At 42.7% G+C, this 22,925-nt stretch overlaps 1 protein-coding gene across 1 annotated transcript in view; it reads left to right on the top strand.

The window, feature by feature from the left end:
- Positions 1–4,486: 4,486 nt before the first annotated feature.
- The window catches only part of PRKCI (protein kinase C iota), a gene marked incomplete at both ends in the record, with an annotated part of 75,371 nt that continues 56,932 nt past the window's right edge, over positions 4,487–22,925 (top strand). Inside the window, one exon of the mRNA XM_080696314.1 lies at positions 4,487–4,584. Within this exon, the coding sequence (XP_080552440.1) occupies positions 4,487–4,584 (98 nt within the window). The remainder of the gene's footprint in view (positions 4,585–22,925) is intronic.

Genomic DNA, 22,925 nt, shown 5'->3' with positions numbered 1-22,925 from the left:
ATATGATTCCATTTATTTGAAACATCCAGAATAGGAAAATTCATAGTAACAAAAGGCATTTGCCTGCCAGAGGCTGAGGAGACTGGGAAGTAACTCCTCCTTCCTAGAGAGTTTCTTTTTGAGATGATGAAAATATTTGGGGTTTATTTACTTACTTATTTATTTATTTTTGTAGAACTGAGGATTGAACCCAGGAGCATTCTACCTCTGAGCTACACCCCCAGCCCTTTCTCTCTCTCTCTCTCTCTCTCTCTCTCTCTCTCTCTCTCTCTCTCTCTCTCTCTTTCTCTGTCTCCTTTCTTTCTTTTCGGTACTGCAGATGGAACCCCAGGGGCATTCTATCTCCAAGTCACACCCCCTGCCCTATATTTTATTCTTTATTTTGAAACAGGATCTCAGTTGTGGAGGGCCTCACTAATTAGCTGAGGCTGTCCACGAACCATGATCCTCCTGTCTCAGCCTCCTAAATGCTGTAATTACAAGTGTGTGCCACCTCAGCCAGCTTATTCTCATTCTCTCTCTCTCTCTCTCTCTCTCTCTCTTTCTCTCTCTCTCTCCAGGTCTGGGGATGGAACTCAGGAGCATTCGACCTCCGAGCTATACCCCCTGCCCTATTTTTTATTCTTTATTTTTTGAAACAGGGTCTAAGTTGCAAAGGGCCTCACTACATAGCTGAGGCTGTTCGTGAACTGTGATCCTACTGTCTCAGCCTCCCCAATACTGGGATTACAAATTTGTACCACCAAGCCCAGCTTTATTCTCTATCTTTTGAAACAGGGTCTAAGTTGTGGAGGGCCTCACTAAGTGATAAGTCGGGTTCTTCCCCTCCCCCACGTGATCTCAGCAGAGACAGGAGGCGGAACCCTGAAGGTGCTGAGGTTCCAAGTTCTTTGATTCTTATTAAAAGCAGATTTTCCGATACTTCACTGGCTGCTTGCCTCCTTCGTCTCTGCACACCTTTTTTGTTTGTTTGTTTGTTTGTTTGTTGGTACTGGGGTTCCTACCTCCGGGCTATACTCCCAGACCTATTTCATATTTTTATTTGGAAACAGGGTCTCTTAAGCCAGCCCGACTGGCTTGAACCTGTGCGATCCTCCTGTCTCCATCTCCCAAGCGTGGGGATTACAAGCGTGCACCACGACACCCGGCCTCCACACATCTTCAAATCTTTACACTAAGTAGTTGAGGTTGGCTGTGGATCTGTGATCCTCCTGTCTCAGCCTCTCAAATACCAGGATTATAAGCATGTGCCACCACACCCGGCTCGTGGATTTATTTATTTATATATTTATTTACCTATATATTTATTTTTGTGGTACTGGGAATGGAACTCGGGGACATTCTACCTCTGAGCTACACCTCCTATCCTATTTTTATTTTTTATTTTGAAACAGTGTCTCACTAAATTTCGGAAGGCCTCACAAGTTGCTGAAGCTGGTCACCAATCTGGGACCCTCCCGTTTCAGCCTCCCAAATACTGGAATTACAATTGTAGGCCATCATACCTGACAATTATTTTGGATTTAGATAGTGGTTATGGTTTCAAAACTTAGTAAATATTCTATAAAGTACTAAATTTTATAATTTTTAAAAAAATTTTGGTACTAGGGATGGGACCCAGGGGTGTTCTACCTCTCAACTATACCTCCAAGCCCTTTTTGTTTTGTATTGCTTTGTTTGCAATGCTAGGGATTGAACCCAGAGGTATTCTACTTCCGAGCTACACGCCCAGCCTTATTTATTTTTTATTTTTTGCAGTTTTGGGGATGGAACTCAGGGGCATTGTACCTCTGAGCTATACCCCCAGCCCTATTTTTCAGTATCTTTAATTTTTAATTTTTTATTATTTATTCATGCGTGGTGGCACATTCTTGTAATCCCAGCATTTGGGAGGTTTAGATGGGAGGATTGTTGTCTGTGATCATCCTCAGCTACTTAGTGAGGTCCTTTGCAACTCAGTGAGACCCTGTTTCAAAACTCATCTCCAGCTAGGCGTGGTGGCGCACGCTTGTAACGCTTGTAATCCCCAAGCTTGGGAAGCTGAGACAGGAGGATTGCGCAGGTTCGAAGCCAGCCTCAGCTGGTTTAAGAGACCCTGTTTCCAAATAAAATATAAAATAGGTGTTGGAGTGTAGCCCGGAGGTAAAAGGTCCCTGGGTTACATCCTCAGTACCACCAAAACAAACAAACAAAGAAACAAAAAAGAAAATTAATCTCCAAAGCCAGGAGTGGTGGTGCACGCTTGTAATCCCAGTGTTTGGGAGGCTGAGAAAGGAGGATCATGCAGGTTCGAAGCCAGCCTCTGCTACTTAGTGAGGCCCTTTGCAACTTTAGTGAGACCCTGTTTCTAAATAAAGTATAAAATAGGTCTGGGAGTATAGCCCGGAGGTAGAAAAGCTTCTGGGTTCCACCCCCAGTACCACACACACACATACACACAAAAAAACCCCACTCATCTCCAAGAAAAAAGTCATTTATAAGTGGCAATTTTGATGCAAATTATATATTTACAGATTCTTTTAAGGAAGCAAGTAAGGAATTACTCCCTTGGTAATAATGGTCACCTTCAATGTGTGCTGTGGGGCCAATGACAATAGATTTTTCAAAATGCTAAGGAAAAATAAAAAGGTTTCCATGCCTTACCTTTCATTTATTTCTAAAGTTTTATCTCTATTTGACAAATTTTGTCTAGGATATCTTACATTGTTACAAACATACCACGTTTTCCAATAATCCAAGTAAAATTCGACCATCCCACTTTGGATATAATTCGTATTCCATAGCTAATTGATCCATATTTAATATCCTGACTGAGGTAAACCAATTGTCAGAAAACCTGTTACCAAGTTGTTCAATGAAGAATTTCATCAACAATATATAATGCAAGTTTGTGGCAGTTGAAGGATGTCATAGCAAACTAAGTGTTACACATAACTGATGAGTCAAGTCCCAGAGCCCAATTTATTACAATAAAGAAAGTTATTTGATTATTCCAAATCTTTCAGCACAGGCTGGCACCAAGACTGTCGCAGGTGCTGGATTCATGCTACTTGTAACTGTAGTATGTGTCAGCGACAAGACCAGAGGAAAGTCTGAGAGTAGGTTACAAAGACAGATTCTTTATAATCTCTAGTTAGCCAGGGTCAATAGAACAAGTATGAATGGGTTGATTAACTGCTTGCTTTTCACTGTGTGCCCAGGCACAGGCCTAGTAATCCCAGCAATTCCTAGCCATTCACAAGACTGAAGCAGCAGGATCACAAATTCAATGCCAGCCTATGTCTGGCAATTTAGTGAGCTTATGTCAAAACAACAACAAAAAATTAAAGCCTGGCGTGGCACCACACGCTTATAATCCCAGTACTTGGAAGGCTGAGACGGGAGGGCCAGCCTCCCATACTTAACGAGGCTCTCTGCAATTTAGTGAGACCGTTTCAAAATAAAGAGCTGAGGGTGTAGCTCAGAGGTAGAATGCTCCTGGGTTGAATCCCATTAGCCCCCCCCCCAAAAAAAAAAAAAAAAAAAACAGAGCTGGGATGAGCTTGATAGTTCAGTGTGCTGGGTTCCGTCTCCAGTATAGTGTTGTGGCGGGAAGTATTCATTGTCGCTGATTCCATGCAATGGTAGTATACGGGAGCCTAGCTTTGGGCACCCTGCAGTAAGGTCTGTCTTCCATAATAACTCCTGGCTGAGTTGTTTGCTTTATTACATTCATTAATACACTTGTTACATATATTAAATTCCATAAACGAGGCCATGCTGAGCCGGTTAACCCAATTTTGTTCTCCCAAAACGTACTGTATGATTTAGGTGATTTATGCGACTGGCTGGGAGAATTAATCGGAGAACGGAGTGTAGACGGTAAGGAGGCAGGGTGACCCCCGGCGCCCCAAGAGCGCTCACCGGGGTTCCAACCTCGGCTCCGCGGAGCCGGCTGGTCTGGCAGCGCAGGGCAGCATCCCACAATCCCACGGGGCTCAAATCCCAGAAGCCCGCGCGGCCGAGCGCGCCGGCGCCGACGCGACCAAGCCGGGACCTGGGGGAGCGCCTCCGCCCGCGCCTCGCCCGCGCCTCGGCCCGCGCCTCGGCCCGCGCTCGCAGGCGACGCCGGATGGAGAGCTAGAGCCGTGCGCGGCCCGAGCCGGCCCGGGGAGGCGAGCCCGCGTGCCCCGGCCGCAGCCCGGCTGGCCGGCGCTCCCCCGCGGGATGGTTCCGCCCGCCCAGCTCGCCGCGCCCTCCCGGAATGCGGCGCGCGGGGCGGGGGGCGTGGCGGGAGGGCGTGCCGGGCCGGGCCGGGCCGGGCGCGGGGGCGGGGCCGCGCGGTTCCGGCAGTCCGGGCGAGGCGCCCCGCGGGTCGGCGGCGCGGTGAGGCGCGCGGGCGGCGGGCGGCGGGCGGCGCGGCTCTCGGCGGGCGGGCGCGGGCGGCGGGGTGCCCCGGCGCGCCCTCCGCACCCGCGCGGCCCCCGCGTCCTGGGGGCGGGAGGCGATGCCGACCCAGAGGGACAGCAGCACCATGGCCCACACGGTGGCCGGCGGCGGCGGGGACCACTCTCAGCAGGTCCGGGTGAAGGCGTACTACCGCGGGTGAGTGGCGGCGCGGCGGCCGGGCGCCCGCGCTCCCGGGGCTTTGAGGCTCCTCGTCGTCCCCCGGCGGAGTCGGGATGGAGTCGAGATTCCGAGCGAGGGAACGCTCAGGGACGCGGCGTGCTCTGGGTTTAGAGACAGCACTCCCCAGCCGGCCGGCCGGCCCTTAGGTGACCAGCAGGCCTGAAGCCTCTGCCTGGCCGCGCCAGGCTTATCTTTGCTGTTGGACGAGTTCGTGGAGTGCAGTCAGGCCAGTATATTACACATGGGAGTTATACTTGAGTAAAATCGGTCGCGTTTTCAAGGATGTGCATTAAGCATTATGTGTTGGCCACGATTAAATGGCAGATTTCTCAATTTAAATGATTCGAACCCTTCTTTGTCAGTATTGCTTCAAGGACCATCCGATAGAGTGAGATATTCCAAGGTGAGAAGATGAAGAGGCACAGTTTTAAATTCTGTGCTCTTTCCTCATATTACCTAAAGTATAAGTGCTATGGTTACCAGAAAGAATCCAGTCCTGAGATCATTGTGTTAAATCATAGTCTAACATCAGTGATGCAAAGTACCCCCTTTCCTTTGAATTCGGTTGTGGTTTGAAGTTTCTTTGAGATTATGTTTAGAAGCATTAATAAGGTCAGAGGCTAGTGTGAGCATAAAGATTTGAGACCAAGGATTAACAAAATCCAACTTCTTTGGCCTGTCTTACTGCTTGTCTAGGCAGAAGTAAATTACTTAAAAAAAATTTCAAGGGCTACACGGATGAAATAACAGTGCATACTTTTACATTCCTGAGCGGTTCGGTAAAGATAGCACACTCTCAAACTGCCTCTCTTGCTTTGATTTCAAAGAAAATATAATCCTTGTATGTCTTACTGATTAGATGAAGGATTCACCAGTTACTTTACTATCATGAAGCCTCTGGTTCTGTTAAGCTTGACTGTATTCAGGAGTAGTAATTTATAGGAGTAATGCTGGGCAGTATTTTGACTGTTTTACTTAAAACACAGATAAAAGAGATTTTGACTTTTTTTTTCGGTATTGGAAATTGAACCTAGTAGCATTCTGCTCTGAGCTACACTCCCAACCCAATTTTTATTCTTTATTTTGAAACAGGTCTCACTGAGTTGTGGAGGGCCTAAGTAGCTAAGGCTGGCCGAGATCCGGGATCCTCCTGTCTCAGCCTCCCAAATGCTGGGATTACAAGCTTGTGCCACCACTCCTGGCTTTTATTCCTTATTTTGAAACAGGGTCTCACAAAGTAGCTGAGACTGGCTGCGAACTGGGATCCTCTGTTTCAGCCTCCTAAGTACTGAGATGATAAGTGCACCACCACACCTGGATCTATTTATTTTGAAACAGGGTCTCACTGAGTTGGGGAGGGCCTAACTTCCTGAGGCTGGGTGCGAATTTGTGATCTTCCTGTCTCAGCCTTCCAAGTACTGGGATTACAAAGGTGCACCACCATGCCCGGCTCATTTTTAAATTTTGAAACAGGGTCTCAAGTTGCTGAGGGTGTCCTTGAACCTGCAATTCTTCTGTCTCAGCATCTCAACTACTGGAATTACACTGAGTCTGCTTTTGTTTTTGTTTATAAGTTTGTAGTTGTCACAAGATTTATTTTGGTTTATAGTCACCTACCAACTTAGCAAGATGAGAAAAAAAAATTCCTTTGCTTTTTTAAAACACCCATAATTCCATACATGAAACATTACATTTTATTAGGTGTAGAAAATGAAATACTGATTTTTTTTCCCAAGGTGATTGATTATTGACAGTTTAATTTACTAGAGAAGTTTGTTTGTTTTTTGGCACCAGGTATTGAACTCAGAGATACTCTACCACTGAGCCACATCCTCAGCTATTTTATAAAATTTTTAAACAGGATCTTGCTGAGTTACAGGCGATCCTCCTGTTTCAGCCTCCCAAGTAGTGGGATTATAGGTGAGGGTCACTGTCCAGAGCTTAGATTTTAAAAAGCCCACTGTGGTGGCACCTAGGTGTTACTTGGGAGGCTGAGACTGGAGGATTGCAGGTTTAAGATCAGCCTCAGCAACTTAGACTTTCAGCAACAGGGGACAGGGGCATAGCCCAGAGGTAGACCTACTCTCTGGGTTCAATCCCTAGTACCACAAAAACAAATAAATGAATGAATGAGTGAATGCATGTACCGGGTATGGGGGTGCACAAATGAAATCTCAGCACTTGAGAGGCTGAGACCCGAGGATTACAGGTTGGAGGCCAGGTTCAACAAATTACTGGAGACCCTCAGGAATATAGTGAGACTCTGTTTAAAAATAAAAGGGGCTGGGGGTGTGGGTTTAAGGTAGAATGCCTCTGGGTTCAGTCCCAAGTATCAGAAAAAAAAAAAAAAAAGAATACATGCACATGGTAGATTGTACAGAGGTAAAAAATAAGTGTTTGGAGGCTGAGACAGGAAGATGGCAGGTTGAGGCTAGCCTCAGCAACTTAGTGAGACCCTTTTTCAAAATACAAAGGGCTGGGAGGTATCTCTTCGAGGTAGAATGTCTCTGGGTTCAATCCCCAGCAGTCCCCCCCACCCCAGAGTGAACAATTCATCCCTCAGTCTCTACAGGTTACCACTGTTGGCAGTTTATTTCTCATTCTTCTGAGGGTGAACTGATTAATTAATTAATTAATTTTGCAATACTGGGGATTGAACCCAGGGGCATTCTACCTCCAAGCTACATCCCCAGTCCTTTTTCCTTTTTTTTTAATTCTTTATTTTGAAGGGTCTCACTAAGTTGTGGAGGGCTAAGTAGCAGAGGCTGGCCATGAACCTGCGATTCTCCTGTTTCAGCCTCCCATGTACTGGGATTACAAGCGTGTGCCATCACACCCGGCTCTGAATTTATTACTTTAAAAGCTGTAATTGCTTGCCTGCTTGCCTTCCCTTCCTTCCTCCTTTTTCCTTCCCCTGGCTTTGCTTCTCTCTCTCCTTCCCTCCCTTGTGCTGGGGATTGAATAAATCTCTACCTCTGAGCTATACCCAAGCCTTATTTTATTTTTTATATGCAAATAGGATCTCACTAAATTGCTGAGGCTGACTTCAAACCTGTAATCCTGTCTCAGCCTCCAAACTACTAGGATTACAGGTGTGTACTACCATACCCAACTAGAGTTTGTTTGTTTCCTTCCTTCCTTCCTTCCTTCCTTCCTTCCTTCCTTCTTTCGTGGGTCTGGGGATGGAACCCAGGGGCATTCTGCCTCCGTGCTACACCCCCTGCCCTATTTTTTATTCTTTATTTTGAAACCAGGTCTCACTGAGTTGCAGAGGACCTCACTAAGTAGCTGAGGCTGTCTGCGAACCTTGATCCTCAGGTCTCAGCCTCCCGAATGCTGGGATTACAAGCGTGCAGTATTAACTAAAATTTCTCTAAGACATTCAAATTATTGTGTGTGTGTGTGTGTGTGTGTGTGTGTGTGTGTGTGTGTGTGTGTTTTACTGGGAATTCAACTCAGGGCCTCCCCCATACTAGGCAAGCACTTTACCACTGAACTAAATTCTGAGCCCTAACATTGTATTTTAAGAATTAGGAAATTTTGTTAAGGAAAGATATAATTCTTTACCCTTTTGATGTTTTTATTCAACAAAAGCTTCTTAGTTGTGCCTCATTTCAAGACATCAGCACTCTAAACTGAGTCTGGCAAGTGCAAGGAAGTAACCGCTTGAGCTAAAGCCAGCCTGTAAATTGTACCAATTTCTGTCCTCTGAAATGAGATGTTAAGATTATGTTTATTAACAATAGTTTAAATGGTTGTGATGTTACTTAGTCAGCTGCTCATTAATGTAGATGAAACTAAAATGAGTCATCATAGGAGTATAGTTAATAAACAGGTTGACTAACTGGAACACCTACCTGATGTGTGTGTGTGTGTGGGGGGGGTACTGGGGGTGGAACCCAGGGGCTTTTCTACCTCCAGGCTAAACCCCCAGACCTATTTTTTTAAATTTGGAAACAGGGTCTCACTAAGTTGCTGAGAGCCTCACTAAGTAGCGGAGGCTGGCTTCCAACCTGTATGATCCTCCTGTCTCAGCCTCCCAAGTGCTAGAATTAAAAGCGTGCGCTACCACGCCTGGTTTGATTTTTTTTTTTTTTTTAAATTGTGGTACTGGTGATTGAAACCATGGTAATTCTACCTCAGCTACACCCTCAGCCCTATTTTTCATTCTTTATTTTTATTTTTAGCAGTACTGAGGATGAAACCCAGGGGCATTGTACCTTGAACTATACCCCTAGCCCTATTGTTTTTTTTTTTCTTTATTTTGAAATAGGGTCTCACTGAGTTTCAAAGGGCCTCACTAAGTAACTGAGGCTGTCTGCAAACCGCGATCTACTTGTCTCAGCCTCCCAAATGCCGGGATACAGACATCTGCCACCATGCCTGGCTTTCATTCTTTATTTTGAAACAAGCGTCTCACTAAGTTGCTCACTAAGAGGGCCTCACTAAGTAGCCAAGGTTGTCCTCAAACCCAGGATCCTCCTGTCTCAGCCTCCCAAATACTAGGATTACAAGCATCCATCACGCTTGGCTCTTACCTAATTTTAAAATAGAAATTCTTTCCTTTATACTAAGAAATAGCTGCTTTTTACCCTTGGGACTGGGATTGAATCCAGGGGCACTTTACCTCTGAGCTATACGCCCCAGTTCTTTTTACTTTTCATTTTGAGACTGGGTCTTGCTGAGTTGCTGAGGCTGGGCTTGAACCTGTGATTCTCCTGTCTCAGTCTTTGAATATTTCCCAGCATACCCATTGTTGACTTTTTTACAGGGATTGTTGGCCTGTGCCTTGCGCCTGGCGCTTACATCTTTTTAATGATTTAAGTTGCCCTCTCCTTTGGATAATATGTACAGTATTCCATTGTGCTAAGTTGATCTTAGTCAAAGTGTGCTGTCTTTCTAGATATAACATTTGATTTTTTTTTTTTTTGGTGGTACTGGGTATTGAACCTAGTGGTATTCTACCTTCAAGATACACCCCTAGCTCTATTTTTTATTCCTTATTTTGAAACAGGGTCTCACTAAGTTGCAGAGGGCCTCACTAAGTAGCTGAGGCTGGCCACAAGCTGAGATCCTCCTGTCTCAGCCTCCTAAGTACTAGGATTACAAGTGTGTACCACTATACCTGGCTTTTAGCCCCATTTAAAAAATTTTTTTTTTGTGTGTGTGTGGGTCTGGGGATGGAACCCAGAGGCATTCGACCTCTGAGCTACACCCCCTGCCCAATTTTTAATTCTTTATTTTGAAACAGGGTCTCACTGAGTTGAGGAGGGCCTCACTTAGTAGCTGAGGCTGTCCGCAAACCGCGATCCTCTGGTCTTAGCCTCCTGAATGCTGGGATTACAAGTGTGCGCCACCATGCCCGGCTTTATTCTTTATTTTTGAAACAAGTTCTCACTAAGTTGCAGAGGTCCTCACCAAGCAGTTAAGGCCCTCTGTGAACCTGTGATCCTCCTGTATCAGCCTCCTAAGTATTCCCAGTCCTATTTTTTATTCTTTATTTTGAAATAGGGTCTCACTGAGTTGAGGGGGGCCTTACTAAGTAGCTAAGGCTGGCAGAGAACCTCCAGTCCTCCTGTCTCAGCCTTCCAAGTACTGAGATACAAGCATGCACTTCCATGCCCAGCGATTTTTTTCCCCTAGTTTTGAAGCAAGCAATTAATTGCACTGAAAATCTGATTTTAGTAGAGATCTTCTAAAGGTCCTTATCTCATGGCCAGCACCTTTCTTCCTCAACATGGGAGCTTTTCAGTGAATGACCTTCTTCAGTCATTACCTAGGGGTGTTAGTGTGGAAGAAGAGAAACAGGTTTTGTTGGTTAGTGATAGATTGCCATTGTACTGCTTATCCTTTATAAAGTTACTTGATATGGGATAGCATTTAACCAGGGATTGTCTGGACTACTCATTTCTTTACATTATGTACATATGTGAGATTTAGCAAAAGGTTTTTAAAGCTGAACAGGATAACAATCAGAAGATTCTTACTGTGCATATCTGGGAATAAGAAGAGATTGTTATCTCTCTCTCTCTCTCTCTCTCTCTGGTCGTATTGGGAGTTAAAGCCAGGTCCTCACACATGCTAAGCACCAAACTGCATACCCATTGTTGACTTTTTGCATATTTGGAATATGTAGCTGGTTCAGTGAAGAAGTATGTAGGATTTTTCTCACTGCGAACAAGTCTTGGCAAGAGTTGGTTTGAAAGTGTTGCAAAATTGTTTTAGTGATATACTTTGGTAATGATAATTCTTTTTTATTATTTATTTTGTAGTGTGGTACAAGGGACTGGACCCAGGGATATTCTATCACTGAGCCACACCTCCAGCACTATTTTCTTTTATTTTTTTGTGTGGCACTGGAGATTGAACTCAGAGGTATCCTACTTCCAAACTATATCTTTAGCCCTATTTTTTATTCTTTATTTTATTTTTTGAAACAGAGCCTTACTAAGTGTGGGGGACCTCACTGAGTATCTGAGTCTGGCTTCACACCTGCAATGCTCTTGTCTCAGCCTTCCAAGTACTAGGATCACAAGCATGCCCTACTACCCCTGGCCCTAAATTTTGAAACATGGTCTCCCTAGGTTGCTCAGAGTCTTTCTACTTTGTCAAGGCTGTTCTTGAACCTTCAATTCTCCTGTCTCAGGTTTTTTTTTTTTTTTTTTTTTGGTGGTACTCGTGTTCCTGGAAACCCTTCTACCTCTGGGCTACACTCCCAGACCTATTTTTATATATTTTTTTTACATTTGGAAGCAGGGTCTCTTAAGGCAGCGAGGCTGGCTTCGAACCTGCGTGATCCTCCTGTCTCCACCTTCCAAGCACGGGGATTACAGGCATGCGCCACCATGCCTGGCCTCTCTCAGCCTCTTAATACTGGGTTATAGGCATGCACCACTATACTTGGTGACTTTAGTAATGATTTTTTTTGTGTGTGTGGTACTGGGGGTGGAACCCAGGGGCTTTTCTACCTCCGGGTTATACTCCCAGACCTATTTTATACTTTATTTGGAAACAGAGTCTCACTAAGTTGCTGAGAGCCTCACTAAGTTATCTGAGGCTGCCTTTGAACCTGTGCGATCCTCCTGTCTCAGTTCTCAAGCGCTGGGATTATAAGCATGTGCCACCATGCCCAGCTTTAGTAATGATTTTGGGGAAATAAAAATAGTATCTTAAGGGTTGGGGAAGTGGTAGTTTATTGGTCTTGGAGTTTCTGGTATAGCATTCATCCATAGGGCAGCTGACCAGAGAGAGAGGAAAATAGGATTTGGTGACCTAGTGCCAAATTGGGGTGGGGGGAAAGACTCTCAGAGATTTGAATAAAAAATTCCTTGTCAATACTGGAGACGGTCTCAGAGATTTGAATAAAAAATTCCTTGTCAATACTGGAGACGAGCTGGGCATGGTTGGGAGGCTGAGACACATTTGCAGTTCACAGACAGCCTCAGCTACTTAATGAAGCCCTTTGCAACTCAGTGAGACCCTGTTTCAAAATAAAGAATAGGGTTGGATATATAGCTCAGAGGTAGAATGCCCCTGGGTTCCATCTCCAGTAGTGGGGGTAAAAATACTAGAAACGGACACCAAAGAGTTGAAGGGAAAGGCTGGTGAGGTCAGAATTAACCTGTTGTAACTAAAGGTCTAAAGAAGTAGAAGTTGAGGAGAAAGAAGCAACTCTGTACAAAAGCTTCCCCCTAGAAACCTAGTTTTCTATTCTAGGGAAGTGGGGGTACATTTTAAGAGAAGGCCATGATAAAGGGTTATGTTCAATTTCTGAAAGTGGAGAAAGGCCTCATGAGAGCTTCTTTTTCTTTTTTTCTTCTTTCTTTTTACCCCCCCCCCCCGTGTGTGTGTGTGTGTGTGTGTGTGTGTGTGTGTGTGTGTGTGTGGTACTGGAGATTGAGCCTGGTCTCTGAGCTACATGCCTCCAACTCTATTTTTTTATTTTGAAATAGGGTCTCCTATTTCATGAATGCTTTCTATTAGAACTCCCAGGCCCCTTTTTAAAAGTAACTTGAATGTCTGTATTTTAATGGTTGAAATAGGATTCAGAAAACAAATTCCAATCTTGCTTAGGGATTTTTTTAACTGGCTTTAGTAAATATTGTTGAGTACCTACTATAATCCAGGTCCATGGAGCTTTCCTGGGCACAGAGAATAATATAGAGGTAGATAATAGAAGATTCTGCCTTTGAGGAACTAAAAGACTTGTGGAGTGAAAGATATAAGACAGATTATAAAGAATTAAATTTAGTGTGTGTGTAAGTGTACACAGTACCTGCAGGTTGAGTATTGTGAGGAGTTTTGGGTAAATGAAGCCTTCCTAGGAGATGAATGTCTGAAACTTTTTAATAGAGGAGATTGAGGCACTGGGTTCAATCTCTAGCACCACCCTCTCCCCCAGAAGGGCAAATGGAAGTTTGCCTGGTTAGTGATAATCTCATCTCCGAGGCATTGAACAATTGTGTATGATTGGGAGATTAAGATGAGTTTGGTAGTTACAATTGTGTATGATTGGGAAATTAAGATTAGTTTGGTAGTTAGTTTCATTTTCATTCCTTATTAGGAAGGATATAAAGTGAGCTGTTGAGCAGTGAGACTAAAAGTGTTCACAGGGGTAGATCAAGAAGACCCTTGACTGTCATACTACAAAGTTCACACTTTTTCTCATTGGTGAAAACCATAAGGGGGAACATTCGTTTTAGGAAGATCACTCTAGGATCTGGGCGTGGTGGCGCACGCTTGTAATCCCAGCATTTGGGAGGCTGAGACTGGAGGACCATGGCTCGCGGCCAGCCTCAGCTACTTAATGAGGCCCTCCACAACTTAGTGAGACCCTGTTTCAAAATAAAGAATAAAAATTAGGGAAGGGGGTATAGCTCAGAAGTCGAATGCCCCTGGGTTCCACCCCCAGATCCGCAGTAAATAAATAAATAAATAAATAAATTGTCACTCTTGGAACCAGTGTGGGAAAAGGAATGATAGAGGGTAGGACAAATCTGAAGGCTTATGAAGTAGGCCAAGGAGATGGAAAAGAGGATTGGTTCAATGGAGTTTTAGGGAACAGAATTGATATGAATTAGAAATTTATTACCTGTTGGGGAGGATTCAGAAAACTCAAGCATTTTTGTTTGAGAGAGACTGGGAAGTATAGAAAGAAGTGATTTGTGAGAGAAGGTAATTCCTTACCTGAAATGATTAATAGTAGATTCTGGGTACTTAGGCATCCAGGTGAAATGTTGAGAATTGACAGAACTTTTATTTTGTATCTTAAAACTATACATGATGGCTAACCAATGTGGGAATATTGCTCAGACTGATAGAAACAAAAATGCCATCTGTGGCAAAATAGAGATCACAAAGGCAAGGCATTAAAGTTAAATTTAAAATATATGATCAGGAGCCAGGTATGGTGGCACAGGCCTGTAGTCTCAGAACTTGGGAGGCTGAGAAAGGAGGATCACAAGTTTAGGACCAGCCTCATTGATTTAATGAGATCCTGTTTAAAAAAAATACAAAAAGGGCTAGGGATGTAGCTCAGAAGTGAAATGCTCAATTCCCCAGTACTATCACGAAAAAAAGCATTGTGCTTTATTTTAGATCTGTGTATAAAAAAGAACTAGCAATCCCAGCACTTGGAAGCCTAAGACAAGGAGGGTCACAGGTTTGAGGCCATCTCCAGCAATTTAGTGATATCCATAGCAACTGAGGGAGAGCCTGTTTGAAAACAAAAATATTGCCAGGCATGATGGTGCATGCTTGTAAACCCAGTATGTGGGAGGCTGAGACAGGATGATCGCAGGTTTAAGGACAGCCTCAGCAAGTAGTGAGACTCTCAGCAACCTAGCGGGACCCTGTTTCCAAATAAAAAATAAAATAGGGCTGGAGGTGTAGCTTGCAGGTAGAATGCCCTTGGGTTTGATCCCTAGTAAAACACACACACACACACACACACACACACACACACACACACACACATTTAAAAGGTGGGGGGACTTGAGGGTATAATTTGGAGGTAGAATGCTCCTGGTTTGAATCCCCACTACTACAAATAAAACTAAAGCTCCAGAAATATGCAAAATTATAAGTTCCCCCCTTGTTTGTTAACATTTTGGGACATTGTGCATCTTCTCAGTAAATGTGTAAGTAGAGATATGTATGTACATATACATAGACACACTATTATTTTTCCAGTGAACAGTTCATACTTTTACAAATGATTCTGCAACGTTATTTCTTTTTATTCACAGTAGTTTTTTCCTGCCAGGATTGATAGATGGATAGATAAGTAGATTTCTTTCTTTATAGTTGATATCCAGTGTTCCACAGTATTATTATGCCATAATTTAATCTTTATGCAAGGAATAGAAACGAGCACCTGGCACATGCTAGACAAATCCTCAGCCCTTATTTAATAATTTTTTAAATTGACGAACATTTGAAGTTGTCTTCATTAAATCACTATTTCAAATAATGTTGAAGAGACATTCTTTTATTTAATATATGTTTTTGCAAACATGATTGAAGATATCCCATTTTACAATTTGATGTTGTCTTCTTCAAAACTTTTTTTTTTGTATGTGTGTGGTACTGGGGATTGAACCCAGGTGCCTTATACTACTGAGTTACACTCCCAGTCCTTTTTATTATTTTCTTCTGTTTTGAGAAGGAGTCTCACTAAATTGCTGAGACTGACCTCAAGCTTGTTATCCTCCTGTTTCGGCCTCCCAAGTACTGGGGTTACAGGCATGTGCCACCACACCTGGCTAGATTTAATTTTAATTAAAAATTTTTTGTGTGTGTGTGGTGCTGGGGATTGAACCTAGGGGTGTTTTAACTCTGAGCTACATCCCCAGCCCCATTTAATTTTTTTTTTTGAAACAGGTTCTCACTAGGTTGCTGACAGTGTTACTAAATTGCTGTGATCCTCTTGTCTCAGCCTCCTAAATACTGGGATTACAGGTATGTTCTACAATGCCCAGTTTAGATTTGAATGCTTAAAGCAGTTTTCTGAAGCTCAATAGCAAGGCAAAAAAAAAATTTTTTTTTCTTTCTAAAAAAATCTCAGTGCCAGGCGTGATGGTACATACTTGTAATCCCAGCATTCAGGAGGCTGAGACAGCAGGATCGTGGTTTGTGGACAGCCTCAGCTACTTAGTGAGATCCTTTGCAACAGTGAGACCCTATTTCAAAATAAAGAATAAAAAATAGGGCTGGGGGTGTCGCTCGGAAGTAGAATGCCCTGAATTCCATCCTCAGTACGGCCAAAAAAGAAAAAGAAAAAAAAAAAAAAGAAAGAAAGAAATCTAAGTGAGCTGGGCGAGGTGGTGCATGCATATAATCCCAGCGTTGGGAGGCTGAGACAGGAAGATACAGGTTCATAGCCAGCCTCAGCTACTTAGTGAGGCCCTTTGCAACTTAGTAAGACCCTGTTTCAAAATAAAGAATAAAAAATAGGGCAGGGGGTGTAGCTCGGAGGTAGAATGCCCTTGGGTTCCATCCTCAGACCCACACACACACACACAAAAAAAAAAAAAAAAAAAAGTGGGCTGGAGGTGTAACTTAGAGGTAGAATGCCCCTGGGTTAAATTCCCAGTACCACCACCAAAAAAAAAAAAAAAGGGAAACTGTACTTCAATTTGCCATTTTGAGAATCTTGTGGTTATGAAAACTATAATCTGTTGAAAATTAGTGGCAAAATAATTTGTTAATTCTAAACTTAAACCAGAAAAAAAATCTGCGCATATACCTTTGTTTTATACTTTTAGAATGTAATATAGCTTTGCTACTATAATGAGGATCTGGTGATTGTGGAATATTATGATCATGATGTTTTCCCAGTTACTTAGAGAAATGTTTATATAAACCTCCCTTAAATGTTTTAGTTCCTTGAACTTAAGGAATGGTAGACAAGGAGGTTTGCAGGTTCCAGGTTAGCCTTGGCAATTTTTTTTTTTTTTTTTTGGTGGTACTGGGGTTCCTGGAAACCCTTCTACCTCCGGGCTACACTCCCAGAGGTCTCTTAAGCCAGGGAGGCTGGATCCTCCTGTCTCCGCCTCTCAAGCGCGGGGATTACAAGACTGTGCCACCACGCCCGGCCAGCCTGGCAATTTAGCGAGGCCTTCAGCAGCTTAGTGAGACTGTTTCAAAATAAAAAATAAGATAGGGCTGGCATATAACTCAGAGGTAGAATGTCCCCCCTCCTACTGTTTTGAAGACATTTGTATGTGTGTGGTATTAGGGATAGAACCCAGGGGTCTTCTACCTTGGGGCTACATCCCCAATCCATTTTATTTTATTTTTTTGTGTGTGTTACTGGGGATGGGACCTATGGGATTTCTACCTGCAGGCTACACCCAGCCCAATTTTATGTTTTCATTTGGTCTCACTAAGTAGATGAGGCTGGCTTTGAACCTACGTGATCCTCCTGTCTCAGCCTCCCAAGTACTGGGATTACAAGCGTGCAATACCACGATTGGCTTATTTTTTATTTTGAAACAGGTTCTTAATAAGTTGCTGAGGGTCTCACTGAGTTACCAAGGCTGACCTTAACCTTGTCTCATGACACCAGAAGACTCTTAAGTACATCTGCCAAAATAGAAGGAAAAAGAAAAAAGAAGAAAGGTACATCATCCTTCCATTTGTAGTCTTTCCCCAACCCCTGCCTCTCAGAGTTAACACTATGAAAATTCTGTTTTGTATTATTTAATCTGTTGATCAATATGAAGTATGGGGAATTTAGAATTGTATTCTCTCTTGACCATATTTTTCCTTTTTACTACTTTTTTTTTTTGTGTGTGGGGGGGTAATGGGGATTGAACCCAGGGATATTCTATCTCCAAGCAACACCCTCAGCCTTATCTTTTATTATTTATTTATTTATTTATTTATTTTTGCGGGTCTGAAGATGGAACCCAGAGGCGTTTGACCTCCAAGCTACACCCCCTGCCCAATTTTGATTCTTTATTTTGAAACCGGGTTTCACTGACTTGCAGAGGGCCTCACTAAGGAGCTGAGGCTGTCCTCGAACTGCGATCCTCCGGTCTCAGCCTCCCAAATCCTGGGATTACAAGCATGTGCCACCACGCCCGGCTTATTATTTATTTTGAAACAGGGTCTCACTACGTAGTGGAGAGCCTCTTAAGTAACTGAGGCTGGCCATGAACCTGTGATTCTCTTGTCTCAGCCTCCCATGGGAGGCTACAAGCATTTGCAGCCATGCCCAGCTCCTACATTTATTTTTAATTGTGTTTGGTTTAAAAAAAATTTGTCATCGTAACCTAATTTTGTTAACTATATTGACATTGTTGTGCAACCAATCTCTAGAGATTTTTCATCTTACAAAATTGAAACTAAAGCCAGTTGTGGTGGCACACACCTGTAATCCCAGTACCTGGCAGGCTGAGACAGAAGAGTTCCAGTTTTGAAACCAGCCCGGGTTCAGTTTCCAGGACCATGCACACACTCACTCACACACACACTTTTTTTTTTAATTGAAACTTAGCCAGGTATGGTGGTGCACGCTTGTAATCCCAGTACTTGGGAGGCTGAGACAGGAGGATTTGGGTTTGTGGCTAGCCTTGGCTACTTAGTGAGGCCCTCTGCAACTTAGACCTGTTTCAAAATAAAGAATAAAAAATTGAGCTGGGGGTGTATCTTGGAGGTAGAATGGCCCTGGGTTCAATCCCCAGCACCACAAAAGACAAAAAAATTGAACTATATATCCATACCATACCAGAACCAGATCTCATTTACCCCTCCTACCATCCCTCGGGACTCACCATTCTTCTTCCTTCCTTTCTTTCTTTCTTTCTTTCTTTCTTTCTTTCTTTCTTTCTTTCTTTCTTTCTTTTCTTTTCTTTTCTTTTCTTTTCTTTTTTTTTTTTGCAGCACTGGGGATGGAACCCAGGAGGCATTCTAGGAATCTAGCCCTATTTTTTATTATTTATTTTGAAACAAGGTCTCACTGAGTTGCAAAGGGCCTCACTAAGTAGCTGAGGCTGGCTTGCCAACCCAGATCCTACTGTCTCAGCCTCCCACTTACTGGGATTACAAGTGTGCACCACCAGGCCTGGCTTCTACTTTATGTTTCAATGAAGTTTAGTCTAGATACCTCATATCAGTAAAATCCAAAGTATTTGTGTTTTGGAAACTGGCTTATTTCACTTAACATAATGTCCTCATTGTGCTCTCGCATGTGTCAGAGTCTCCTTACTCTTTCAGGTTGAAAAATAATTCATTTTATGTATGTGCAACATTTTTTCATTCATTCTTCTGTTGATGGACACTTGAATTGCTTCCATCTCTTGGCTCTTGTGAATAATGCTGCTTTGCACATGGATGTTCAAGATCCAGCTTACAGTTATTTTGGATATACACCTAGAAGTAGAATTGCTGGATCAGTTGGAAATTTTGTCTTTAATTTTTTGAGGAACTTCCATGCTGTTTTACATAGCTAATACACCATTTTACATTTCCATCAACAGTTTGCAAGAGTTCTGTATCACCACACCCATGTCAACATTTATTACCTGTTTTTTTTTTTTAATTTCTGTAGTAGCCTTCTTACTGGGTAGGAGTCATTTTCCTAGTGACTAGCATATTGTGCATTTTTTATATGTTTATTGGTTGTTTGCATGTCCTCTTTGGAGAAATGTCTGCTCAAATAATCTCTTGGGTTTTTTTTGGGGGGGGGGTTATTTATTTATTTATTTATTTTCTGAACTGGGGATTGAACCCAGGGACATTCTACCTCTGAGCTACAAACCTAGTCCTATATTTTCTTTTTTATTTTGAAACAGAGTCTCACTAAGTTGCAGAGGGCCTCACTAAGTAGCTAAGGCTGGCCACGAACCTGCGATCCTCCTGTCTCAGCCTCCCAAGTATTGGGATTACAAACTGTTAATTTTTTTAGGCGCAGTAAAAAAGGCGAGAGACACCGGTGCCCCCAAAAGAATTTTAATACGGTCTTCTCACGGGGATAATAGCTGGACCGCTCCTGAAGACCTCCGAGCTCCTCCGATGCAGGAAAGGAAATGCCCTTCCTTTTAAAGTTTACGTCTTGTTAAGTCGGGTGTGGTGGCGCAGGAGGATCGCGCAGGTTCGAAGCCAGCCTCAGCTGGTTTAAGAGACCCTGTTTCCAAATAAAATATAAAATAGGTCTGGGAGTGTAGCCCGGAGGTAGAAGGCCCCTGGGTTCCATTCCCAGTACCACCAAAAATAAATAAATAAATAAATAAATAAATAAATAAATAAATAAAGTTTATGTCTTGTGGGTGGAGCTACATGTGGAAACTCTGCCCCTCTTGCGATATCGCCTGCCTGTCTCGCGATATCGCCCAGCAGAGTCTCCTTTTCTAAGATCCTGCCCCGGGGGACCCAACCTGTCACAAACGTGTACCACCATGCCCTGCTTCTTGCTTATTTTTTAATTACCATATGCTTTTTCTTGTTCCCCTGCTTTTACTTTTATATTTTTAGTTTTAGATACTGTATTGACTTTCCATAGGAAAGAGATACTCTGTTTTTGGTACTGAAGATTGAATCCAAAAGCATTTTACCTCCAAGTTATTCTCCCAGGATGATTTTATTTTTTATTTGGAAACAGGACCTCACTAAGTTGTGGAAGACTTCACTAAATTGCAGAGGCTGACTTCGAACATTCAATCCTCCTGTCTCAGCCTCCCAAGTACTGGGGTTACAAGCATGCATCACCACGCCTGGCTTGGAAATAGACAGTTTTAAATTTATCCTTTCTTTCACTTTCTCCATATCTTGGTTTTTCTTAGTAACTTTTACTTATAAAACCTTGTAAAGATGTGTAACATTTTTCTGTTCTGTAATTAACATGATTGTAAAATATATTTGTAATAAAAGCTTATGTAATTGTTCCATACTTGAAGTTCTAAGTAGTGTGGTTAGATGCTTAGAGAAAGAAAAATAATCTTATGTCAATAGAACTTTACTCTTTTAAAGTTTTCTTTTACCTCTGTTTGATGTTTTGGGCTGGTATTTTTTCTTGGTCAAATTTATCCCATCTGTTTTCAATCATCCAGAATGTTTTCATACTTTCTGGTCTGTTTTTGGTGTCTTTTTCTTTACTAAGGCTTTGATAATTTGTCATTTCAGTTTCCTTTCATGCCACTAGACCCTTAGGAAGAAAGAAATATAGATGTGTGTACTTTTGCTATTTTAAATTTGAAGCATCTGTGCATTCCTTTTAGAAGGAGGAGTTATTTTTGTCTCTAATAAGATTTCATTTCTGCTTGAAGTACTACTATATATAATTTTTGGAAATTATTAAATGCATGTAGAGTATATTCTATGTGCTGGGAATTCTTTTTTTTTTTTTTTTTTTTTGGTGGTACTGGGGTTCCTGGAAGCCCTTCTACCACTGGGCTACACTCCCAGACCTATTTTATACTTTTTTATTTTTGGAAACAGGGTCTCTTAAGCCAGCGCGGCTGGCTTTGAACCTGAGTGATCCTCCTGTCTCTGCCTCCCCAGCGTGGGGATTACAAGCATGTGCCACCACACCCGGTGCTATGCTGGGCATTATTCTAAATATGACAAATGTTAATTAAATCCTTATATTATCTGAGGTATTATCCCCATTTTATAGATGAGAAAATTAAGGCACAAAATTAAGTAATTTACCTCAAGTTACGCACACATACCTACTCTCATAGATATTTAGTTAGGGGAGACAAACTTAAAAACTGTATAATTTATGTATGTTTGTGATAAGTAAAATAAAAAATTAAATGCGAGTAAAATAAAAATAAGTGAGTACGGCGGAGTGTGAAAAACACGAGAGAGGTCCGGTACACATGGCATGTAAAGTTTTAATGGCACGGCTCTCCCGGGGATCAGGGCAAAGCACCGTGGGGCCCGCGCGCCTGTCCGAAGCTTGAGGACGCGGGCTCTCCTTTTCAAGGTATGCATCTCGCGAGAGGAGGGTTTACTCGCGGGAACGCCCAATTCTCGCGGGGGTTTCAGCCCCTCCCTTGCCCTGCAGAGGTCATGTGACACAAAGTCACATGAGTGCAGGACCCAACTTAACAGTTTGAAATGTATTTTTTCTTTTTTGTGGAGCTGGAGATTGAACTCAGGGTCATTCTACCTTTGAGCTATACCCCAATCCTCTTTTTTTACACAGTTAGCTGGTAAGTAATAGAGCCTGAATTCAAACCCATTCATTCTGGTTTTAGATTTCAAGATTTTAACCATTATGCCACTTATTGTTTCTGGAATGTTTATTTCCTTGCTCATTCCTTAGCCTCAAGCATGTGACACCTCTTTCCATTCAGCATGTGTTAACCAAACTTCCACTCTGAGCCAGATACTGCTTCAGGTAGTGATGCTATAACAATGAGTAAAACAAAGTACCTACTCTCAGGGATATTTAGTTAGGGGAGACAAACTTAAAAACTGTATAATTTATATATGTTTGAAATGTATTTTTTTCTTTTTTTGTGGAACTGGAGATTGAACTCAGGGTCATTTTACCTTTGAGCTATACCCCCAACCCTCTTTTATTTTTTATTTTGAAACAGGGTCTCACTAAGTTGAGGAGGGCCTCATTAAGTAGCTGAGGCTGGCCACAAACCTGCCATCCTTGTCTTAGCCTCCTAAGTACTGGGATTAGTAGTGTGTGCCACCATACCTGGCTAGACCTACTTTTTTTTTTTTCTCCTGGGAATTGAACCCATGAACATTATACTTCTGAACTATACCCCCAGCCCTATTTTTTATTCTTTATTTTTGAAATAGTGCCTCACGAAGTAGCTGAGACTGGCTGTGAACCTGCTATCCTATCTCAGCCTCCCAAGTATGGACCGACTTCTTAATACCACCCTAATGGGGATTGAGTTTTAACATGAGTTTTGGAGGGGATATACAAATCATAGCACAGGCTTAGGCAGAAAAAATTCAGGCTGCTTTCAAGTCTCAACAGAGATCTCAGTTGATCCTCTAAGAAATTATAAAGATGGATTGATACTTGAAAGCTTTCCAGAATTGGGTCTAGAATCTTTACCCATATCCAATCAGTCATTGTTTGCTCCACGGGGTGGTGAAGCTCTAGGCTCTGAGTCAGACCTCTTGAAAGGGTCTGATGACTGAAGAGTCTTTACCAGCAGTACTGTCAATAGCAGAAATAATAAATTCTCTATTGCTAATGGAGGATCCTGGAGGTATCATAGGAGAGGGGGAAGGTTACATCACAGCATTCACCACAAGTATCATTAGAGATTTGGATTTGAAGCTGGGCGTGGTGTACACTCCTGTAATCCTAGTACTTGGGAGGTTGAAACAGGATT

The sequence above is a fragment of the Muscardinus avellanarius genome, assembly GCF_963383645.1.
Source record: "Muscardinus avellanarius genome assembly, chromosome: 5".
In the NCBI taxonomy this organism is placed as follows: domain Eukaryota; kingdom Metazoa; phylum Chordata; class Mammalia; order Rodentia; family Gliridae; genus Muscardinus; species Muscardinus avellanarius.
The sequence above is the reverse complement of the archived record's forward strand: the minus strand, read 5'-3'. Positions and strand labels throughout refer to the sequence as shown.